The 10737-nt window shown below is 35.8% G+C and overlaps 1 protein-coding gene across 1 annotated transcript in view; it reads right to left on the reverse strand.

Moving 5' to 3' along the window:
• Positions 1-204: 204 nt before the first annotated feature.
• The window catches only part of LOC117177385 (26S proteasome complex subunit SEM1), a 57167-nt gene continuing 46634 nt past the window's right edge, over positions 205-10737 (reverse strand). The window contains exon 3 of the mRNA XM_033368036.1: positions 205-403. Within this exon, the coding sequence (XP_033223927.1) occupies positions 349-403 (55 nt within the window). The 3' untranslated portion in view covers positions 205-348. The remainder of the gene's footprint in view (positions 404-10737) is intronic.

The following is a 10737-nucleotide window of genomic DNA, read 5'->3' on the forward strand; positions in this document are numbered from 1 at the left end:
GCGGTCAAGCGTGAAGCGGCGCTTCAGATTAGGTGGAGCTCTAGCAACGGAATGAGTGAGATCCTTCATAATAACACACTAATTTATTTATAATTTACTATAATAATGGATTACATACATCTACCCCGTTTATTACACGGTAAAAATAACTTATTAGGAATTAATTACATATAAGGGTAGGTAAGAGATAAAGCGTAAATCAAACGGGATTTTAACAATCAAGAGAACTTTATTTCATTTTTGATAAGGCAGCTGATGAGAAGTTTTGTCATCACAAACAAAAAAAGTTATTTGTAAAAGATGCGAATTATTTAAACTCTATCACATTTTCAGTAGAAAGTGATGCTTTCATTCACGTTCCTTAGTTGAGTCAATCTTTGTTTTCTGCTTTTCCAGCTGCGCTCTATAACAGAAACCAAAAAACAGAAGATATTATAGTACACTTCAAACCACAGAAACATGAAAAAACAAAAAGTGATGGACACTGAACCAGAACACTATACCTCTAGGTATAGTATGGTCGCTGAATCCGAATCTGCGCCCACAGCTAAACCTGTTCACGCCAAAAATAGGCAACGGAATTATTTTTTCAATATAATAACCTTAAAACACAAGGTTTAATCTTTAATTTGAGCTTACAAGAAGTTTCTAGACCGTCAGATTCCAACCATTTTTGTTTCTTAAAAATGGTCAAAAAGGCGAATCATCTCAAAAATCTGGCGAGATGAAGCCCATCTGACACCAGCTTCAAGTTCAGCAACCTTAAAAAAATTTAGGTATAGTGGTTTGGCTTAGTGACGCCACCTACATCTTTCTTGAATGCTACACACCATTTTCGAAGTGTTTTTTAAGACTGAACACAAATCTGCGCTCAATTTATTGTCATCAAGTGTATTTTAATAGATATTTTCGACTAAATTTTGTAATAAAAATTTTTTTAACTTTTTTTTTTCAACGCGAAATTTGTTGTAACATGCTTCACATTATTTAAATTCGTGTTTAATACAGTTCTCGAATATCATGTCTTTGCTGCAATAACTGCAAAAAAAGACCAAAAATTGATGTTAGTTCTTATTTCGTTTTTTAACATAAACTATAACAAAATTTGTTTATTTTTTGTGCCAAAGAATAACGCGAAAAGAAATTTAAATTCAAATAATCCGTTACCGAGATATGATACAAAATCTGCACTCATGCCTTCGAATGAGTCAAAGCCCAGTCACCCTATATTAGTAGTACGGAGCAACTTTGAACGAGCCCAACTGTGCACGTTGTTGACCACAGGCACAACTGTAAACTAGCCTGTTTGTGCATGTGTTACAAATCCACGTGCGCAGATAAAATACTGCGTTATCAACTATGTACGTGGTCTTGTGATTGAAAAATATGATCATATTAATTGAGACGTGCAAAGTTGAAAGTTTCCTCTTTTGCAGTTGCTCTATGCACAGTCGTACCCTTCTCATATGTGCACGTGGACTTTTAAGTTGAAAATCTGAGCATATCAATGGAGACGGGCAGAGTTGGGATGATACCATATGTGTACGTACATAGTTATGAGCATCTCACCAATTCTGGTAGGACTATGAAACTGAAACGAAAGTATTGATTAGTAACAACAATTTTGAACGAAACTTTAGTCAAAACTACCACTTCTTGCCTTAAAATAATCCCAACTTTACTTTCTTTAATCTTCAGCCCTTTCAACTCAAGTAGTTTTTAATTGTTCAATCTTTAATAATTTAGATGTCCACCAAACCCTTATTAATAATAAATAATATTGAGGTGCGACTGCACAAAAGCGAAAGGAGAATAATGTCTTATTGAGATCTTGATGGATTAATGGAAATTTTTCTTTATTTACGTAGCCGTTTTTATTTTCTTTCCCAGGATCGCTTTTTTTAAATTTATATTAAATTTATTAAGATGAGTCAGACTTTGTGCAAACTAAGTGCCATGCTTGCCTAATAACAAACTCCAATTTTTCTTTTCTTTTCGAAAATGATTCCCAATTCTTCTAGACGTGAGCCACTGGGCAGGGGGCCTTTGCTTAACATTGTAACTACCTTCTGAAGTCATTAACTCAAATTGCTTGGCTTCGAATAGTCATGCTGGGGGCCAGTTTTCTTATCCTAGACCTCACGAATCCATAACAATTATATACTGTTGAGCTGCTTCCATCATGGGTATAGATCGTGTTTTATGACTACCAAGCCTGCCTGGATGAGCTCCCATTTATTAAATGGGTTGAAAATCCAAGTCACACGTTTTCACGTCAACGGACATGTTCACGAGTGAAGCAATTCACTGGCACAAGATTCTTTTATGACAACATTTTTGCATTATTTAGAACGCTTGGGATAAAACTGTTGAGCTGCCAATTGAGAATGGGTTGAAAAACAGTTTTTCTCCCTTGTAACGAATAATATGCATCTGCCACTCACAAACACTTGGAAGAACCTCCGAAGTCCTATTTTATTTTTCAAATAACAAATCAACCTTTTTCGTTGATATAATATTTAAGGATCCCGGATATTTTGATACTGGCTTTTTAACCCCCGATTTATAGCTGATTGGCGTCCATCGAGATTTGGCTGTTTCACGAGAACGCACAAGTGTACCGGAGGCCTCCTTGTCAGGACACCTGCTTGGTGTCGATGTCTAGCGAAGGGTGAAAATTCATTTTCCTGGTCGCCGCTCGATCGCGACACCTGGTTGCGCTAACGCTGACCCGCTCTTCACCTGTTATCAAAGGTGGTTACGCGCGCAACCCCTTGTTCTCTGCTGAGCCGGGTTTGAGTAATACTTACTTATTTTTTGTGTTAATTACTTCGTATAGGAAAGCACAGAGTCTCTTAGTAGCGTATTTATTCTTCGTTTCACCTTATGGTTCTGTATTTAAAAATATGATATGTAAAATCATATTGAATCGGTTTGAAGTGTAGGCATCAAAACGTCGACGTGCACAGTCGGAAATGTCCCAACTGCACGTGTCCATCTAGGAAACTCCTAACTGTGCTCGTCAAAATTTCAACTGCGCATATAGAAATTTAGACGTGCATAGACGGCGCGGCGAAAAGTTTTGTCTGTGGTCAACAGCGTGCCAGGTTATTCCTGCGGCCATCGACGTGCACAGATGGGCACATAATACAGCTGATAAATGCTTTGAGAATTTATGAAAACGCTTCACAGTGAACATTACCTAAAATTACAACGCTACTTTTCATAAATTAGTGGTAAATTCAAATTTAGACCGTTTTCAATACAAAAAATTGTAATTTTTCGACACAAAATTTTTGTATTATTTTTATTTATTCATTTACAAATATTTTTATGTAAGTAAATAGCTTATATTTAACTACTTGAATAACGTAAACAAGACTAATACTGTTAAAAATGCTTAAATCACCTTTAATTCTCATAAATTCTACTACATTCTGTCATAGTCTCCGTTATATAACCCGGAATCGAAATTTAAGAAGTTTAAGAACCCTAATCGATATCGACACAAGATGTTAAATATACCGACTAATGGAACCATCAAGTATTCGCTAAACAAAACTTCTCCAGAGAAGATATAATTTGCACACCTAGTGCACAGATTGAATATCGGTACCTCGATGACACGATGGCAGGTTTGAAAGCAGCTTTAAGCTGAACCTCGCCCTTTGGGTTCTTATGTTATATTTGATCAACATTCTTTTTTTAAGAACTCAATAAAGATTGATGATTTTATTGAAAAGTTTAACTCGGGTGAACCCGGTTATACATCATAGCCACGGAGTAAGTAAGTCAAGTAACTGATGAGATTTGGATGTTATAAGTTAATTTAACACGATGTATGATACCTCATGCGATGATGTTGTCGGTATACAATTACGAGCGGCCGCAAGCTTTAGAGGTGAAAACAATCACCTCAGAATGTTTTTTTAGAACTACCATCTGCCACTCCATAGGTTTTTAATCGCTTGCTTCCTGATGGTCAAGAAAACTAACCTTGAAACCAAAAATGTCAATTCTTCATGAAATAGACCTTTTGAACACTGGATTCTCGTTTTTAACTTAAAATTATTAATATTCGTCTACTGGAATATTTATTATCATTGGTTCATTTATTTGCAAATATTTAAACTAATTAAATTTGTCTAAATAATTTTTTTTCCTTCCAAAATTTGTTTTGTCTCCTAAAAATTATTACTATTAGTCTGGTGGAATATTAATTAACATTGGTTCATTAATCTATAACTGTTTGAGCAAATGGAATTTGTTTCAATTATTTTATCGGTAATTAGTTTTTTTTTATTAAAAATTATTACAAGTGTATTTATTTATTTATTCTCTCCCTTTTACGCGTTTGAGGGCCTCCGCTCCCTTTACAGTCCGTTACAAAACCACTTATACTAACTTAATAATACTTACTACCTAAATAATAAGATTCTACTTATATTAAATTATATGCTATCGCTTTGTCTTCACACAATTATTCTCGAGATTTGTTGACTATAGTTTCCTGGGCTTTCGTTTCCTCTTACCATTTCCGTTAACATGAATTCACGTTTTCTTTATCTTTATTACTTTACTGTCCTTGTATATGAGTACGCGTTTGGCCTTTCCCTACTACACGCCCCTTGCTTTCTCTCATTTCTTCCAGTCTCATCATCCAGCTTACGTCTTGTCCACTTCCATCCAAGATCCACCTTATCCTGTCATCCACATTCTCACCACCCATTTCGTCCCCCGTAAATGTCTCTAAAACATGCCCCCATGATTCTATCACGCAATAACAGACTCTACATCTTTTTTTCCTCTTCATCCATCCAGTACCTGCACTGTCTCATTTCTTCTCCCGTCCTAAGTCGTATAACGTGGTCCCAATTACTATTCTCATATCGCATTCTCTCCTCCTCTGTCGACTCTCTTCCTCCAACCTTGATCCTTCTGCGTTACCCCTATTCTCTTTGTTTACTACTTCCCATATACAAACTTGTGCTATCCTGCTTCCCTCCTCCCTTTTTAGCTTTTCCGCAAAGTGCCATGCTCTCCTCATTTGTCTAATAACCATTTTATCTCTACTTAATTCCTACCTCCACATATATCCTGGACAGCTCCAGCTCACTCCCATTAGCCATCTCAAGAATCTCTCCTGCATACTTACCAACATCTTGTGCTCCTTCCATCCCCAGATCTCAACTCCGTAATTTAGGACTGACCACACTAACGCATTAAACATCCAGTCTCATATTCCAGTCATTCTTAAACCTTCTCTTCCCTATACCCCATACCTTCCCCAATACTTTAGTCGCAAATTCTATCCTTCTCCTTACCTGTAGTTCAACCCCGCTTTTCGAAACAAACCAGAAGCCGAAGTAACTAAATTCCTCGACCTGTTCCACTTACTCCCCGTACATCTTCCATTCATATTCTGTTGTCCTACTCTTCTTAAAACGCATAATCTTCGCCTTATTTACATTTACCGTTAAGTCTTTAATTCTCACATACTCCACAAATACTTTAATTATGAGACTTCTCCCTCTCTCGTCATCCGCTAGTAAGACTACAACGTCTGCATACGCTATGGAATATATACTTTGCTATTCTCCAGAACCGTTTCCCTTTTTCCCTTCTTCCCCAGTTTCTCCTCTACATCTGCCAACAAAAGACTGATTAATAGTGGACTCAGTGGGCACCCTTGTCTGAGCCCCCTTCGACTCCAAAACACCTCCCCTTTTCGTTTCCTAATCCTAACCCTTATCTTAGTCTCTTCGAATATCTCCTTTATACTCTCCACCAATCCTTTATCCACCCTCCTTTCCTTCACAACCCGCCATAATACCTTTCTGTTTACCGAGTCAAACGCCGCTTATTAAAAAGTATTAATAGTTCTTCAGTAGAATATTTAATAACATTGTTTGATTAATTTCTTTAATTTCTTTTTTATAAAAAGTATTCTAACAAAAAAAGCTTTTTAAAACAATGGAATTTGTATACATAAGTAAAAATTAATGAACGAATACTGTAAAACATTCCATTAGACCCACATTAATATTTTTTATTTTTTTTAAATTCGAAACGAAAATTTGTTAAACAAATTCGATTTATTGAAACAATAAAAAATTAATTAAGAAATGATAATAAATATTTCACTAGACCAATATTAATAATTTTAAGTGAAAAAAAGAACAGAATACAGTGCTCAAAAGGTCATTTTCATGAAGAATTGACACTTTTGGTTTCAAGGGTAGTTTTCAGGTGCCCCTGGGGATGTTTTAGGGGTGTCAAACCCATATGTCTGATACATGAAATTCTTTATTGGATAATTCTCTACAAGCCCCTATACTTTCCCGTCAAATTTTTTTAAACCCTAAAAAATTATTCCAAAAACTCAAAAGTGATTTTTTCCCATGCATTTTACATGGGAAACTTCAAGTCAAAACCGGCACCTGTTGAAATAAAAAAAAAATTATAAAACTTGGGAAATTTTTTTCGGATTTAGAATAAAATGGGGGGGGGGGGGGGGGGGGGGTCGCTGCCCTCTAAATAAAGGGTTTTTGAGCCACCCTACTGTATATGTTGAGTGCAAGTTTCGGTTAAGTAGACAAGCAATGCCGATGATGATCCACCTTTTTTTCTCGCATCACTATGTCACGTTGATTGCGCCGGACGTAATGATCCGGTTGGATCATTACATACATGTAAAAAAGTTAGAAAAGCTTTCAAATTAAAAGTTAAGCGCTTATGTGAAGAGAATCCTAAAACTATATTAAAATTATGTTGGACTCAGACTGATGTTCACCAGGAACACCCTAACAAGCAGTTTTGTACGGATAGAATCAGATCGCTGGAGACTCTGGTATCTCTACTTGGTCTAGACGAAGTATTATTTATTTCTCAAGATGACAACGCAAGGGTTCCAATTGATACTACAGCCGCTAACAAAGAAGCAACGTTTTTAATGAACATGGAATATCGTGTCCGACTTTCCTATCGTGACAGGGACAATGCTGGCAAGCATAAACTTATACATTCGGTGTATGCTGTTATTGATATATTGCAAAAACTTTATGGGTAAGCCTAAGCTGTTTCTTATTAGAGCCCTACATATGTGACTATCAAAAGCGGCAAGCACTCTTCCTCTATAGCCATTTCATATGCCGAAGATTTCGAAATACCTTTAAAACTGGATTCTTTCACTTCTTTTATATAAAGTTCTGATATGTAAAGCCAGTTGTAATAATTACATCGAACGGAGGTCCTGACGAAAATCCAGGTTATCCAAAAGTTATTTCTTCTTATTGCTACAATCGCATGTGGGAAAAATGTATTTAGTCGAGTCGGAAGAAAAATGTTTCTGCTAAAAAAGCAATTGCCTGGAGTTATTATTCCCCATGACCACTTTAGTTCTCATTTGGACTAAAATTATAAACTGGTTCGCAGGGAACTTTCTGGCAGAAATCTTAACCCTAGACGTTCTAGAATCTTATCCTGTATATTCAGAATATAATGCTGAAGTTGAAGAAAAATTCTTGGATGATCAATCGGTATCAGGTGACAAAAAAGATATAAAATTTTAAAAAATGCTTGATCACCACCCAGCCCTTCGTGGTATGCTCAGCATGTGCAAGAGAAAGTATATTTATAATCGTTTCAATTTTACAATTTTATCGAACTAAATTTTGTACAGATAACGAAGTGCGACGATTAATCTTCCTGCATTCCTTTCGGAAGCTCTCCTCAACTCACTCTTCCAACTGGGTTTATTCCGCTAGCGTATCCTCTCATTCATCTGCTTAGCCCATTAACGACCAAAGCTATCAATTTTATAACATAAGTTTGATCGCAAAATTTATGGGTATAACAAAACAATAAATAGATCAAAAGTACTGTGCCTTATGTTTTTGGGTGAGCTAAATTCGAATCCGTCGTCATTATTCGAATATTTTGACTTAAAAATTAAATATGGCGGTTTTTGCATACAAAAGTAGTCGAATTTTGATTTTGATGTTGTTTTGGGACCTCCAAAGTACCCATCTCCGGCCTTTTCATGCGTCTTGGTGTGACGGGGTCGAACTGTCGTATTTCCAGGAACAGATTTTTTCGCAGGCGTGTTATTTAGTCTATTTCTGGCATGTCTTTAATGTGCGTGAATGTGTGTGTGTGTGCCTTTGTTTACCATACGAAATTTGTTGACTAGCTCAGTGTCGAATCGAGTGAGAGCCGGAGCCTCATTTATATTTAAACGCGATTTCCCAAAAGTAACCTTTTTAGAGCTGGATGGTATGCCTTTTAATAGAAATATTTATCGGATTGACTCCATTTTTTTAAATTTGTTCAGTAAACATGTCTCTCTGATCGGCCGAGCACGATTTTCAACATTTTAATTTTTTTAATTTTTACAGCCCCCAATAGGTCAACAAATTTGGTGAAATTTCAAACTTTTATTAGAATATTATTAGAATAATCAGGGTCCATGATTGCCCTAATATTTTTCGGCTAATGCTCAATTAAACAGATTTTTATAGTATAATTCGCGTCTTTTAATGTAACCGTATTGTTCTCAAAATCAATTTTTGATTTGAACCTCTTTAAAATATCTACGCCTAAGATAGTCTTTGTTTAATTTAGGCACAACTATGAATAAAAAATGGCCTTTCCATTCGCCCATAGAAACATTTCCGAATAATTGAGTTTTAATACGTACAGGTCTTGAACATGTGGTACCAATAATAGACATGCCTACGGTTGGCAGTTTTTTCGTATTTTTTTAAAGTTTACAATATTTTCAAAGTAAAAAAAACTCCAAAATACATGTTATCTCACTGCCCGCGTCGATCAAAGCTTGGACAGATTTATTTTCTTAATTCAATTTTATAATTGGACATTTGTCTAATCTCTTAGTGACTACTTCATCTTCGTTTTCTAACAATCCCTTACGTAGATCCGTAGAAAGTTCGACACTCGCGATGTCCTTGACTGCGAATTTTCTTCAAGTTACCTCGAGTTTCACGCTATAATTAGCCTAGGTACAACAGTATTTTGAAACTCGAGGCTTAGGGCTTTCCCACTCAGCTAGGATTTGGTGAGATCTGTGAGCATCTAGTGCAGAGTTGAGGAAAGTTAGGTTGAAATATCGCTGCTCCAACGTTTGGAATAAAATTTCCTTGATTAAGAGTTACCACGGTTTGATTAGGGATGTTCTAGGAGATTTATTTTGAGCGAGATTAGTTACATTTGGACTTTCCTAAAGATTCATTTGGGGTTGTATTCCCATATTATTGGATACATGGCTGTTTGATGTCGCGGGTAATTCCCTGGTATAATTATTGGTGTTTATATTTGTTGCCAGCGCTTAATGATCATTATGTTGAAAAGGGTTATAGCCTCGGTAATTCCTACCGCGATTATAATGATTATAATTTGGGTTGCGGTAACGGTTTTGATAGTAATTTTGGTTGTTGGCATATTACTGGCACTCGTTGCCACATGCCCATCATCCCTGATTATATCCCCCCTGATTATTATCTTGATCTTGTTATTGGTATTGATTACCATAATCATTTGAACGCTGAGGAGACTCTTGATTGCGTAGAAATTGAGAATCTTTAAAATTTTCAAAACTAATTAGCTGACTTAAGTCAAATATTTCAAGAAGTTTAACTAGGCCTTTGAAATCTTTAATGTCTATATCCAAAACAGCCGCTTCAAGTTCTTCTGTGAAGTGTTTAGATAATTTGTTCACCATCTCGGAATTTGAAGGAGGTTGAATTAAATCCCTCGCATTTGTTATTTGAATAGCAAAAGCCGCCCGAGATATCTTAATCCGCGGATTATACGATACAAATTCCAACTCCCTGCTATATTGTTGTTGAACGTTCTCATTTCAAAATTTAAGGATAAATTTGACTTTAAAAGAGACGATGTTATCTCTGTTCGAAGACATGAGATTCCACCAGTCTTTAGCCATGTCCTCCAAAGAAGCCAAAATCACTTAATGCTGCTGTGTTTTACTAACGTCAACAGCACTGACATAAACTTTGAAATACCCTAGGAAACTGTATTGGCCTTTGTTTACCATTAACCGAAAATTTTGGGATGGGAAGGTTTTTTTAACCATAGCATCTTTCCACATAAGATCACCTTGCAGTCAAAGTGCTCTCCAAGTGAAACTGCTTTTCCTTTACATCCATTAGGCCCCTTTTGCTGCACAATCTATTTATTATTAAGTCCCCCTTCGTTAAGTGAATTTGCGCAGTTTTACACTGTAAACGATCAATACGCCTATCATCATCTATAACATGGTCTTCATTCAAACATTACAGAAACTCGCATTGTTCCTTCTGTTTCTGAATGTTTTTTGCTAATTGGCGCTCAAATCTTTTCAACCGCTCTTTGGATGACATTAACCTCTAGGTTAATTTTCGTAATTTTGCTTTTATTTTCTTTAACCGTAGCGACTATGTGAACTTGCTTTTTGATTCACATTTCTTAAAGATTTTTTTACAAAATTTAATTAATTTGCAAAGTCCTACCATCCTTTTATATCTAAACCATCTTCGATGTCCGAACAGTGTCTTCATATTTATTATTCTATTTTTTCTGATAATTTATATACCGAAATTTAACTTTATTGCCAAATAAAGAACAATACGAGGGTGGATTGATAAGTTTCCGGCCTGACCAAGAAAAACAACGTTTTTAAGAATTTTTTTTTTTATTTCTCAACATAATCTCCTCCAAGGC

This window comes from Belonocnema kinseyi, chromosome 7 (genome assembly GCF_010883055.1).
Source record: "Belonocnema kinseyi isolate 2016_QV_RU_SX_M_011 chromosome 7, B_treatae_v1, whole genome shotgun sequence".
NCBI classification, from domain to species: Eukaryota; Metazoa; Arthropoda; class Insecta; order Hymenoptera; family Cynipidae; genus Belonocnema; species Belonocnema kinseyi.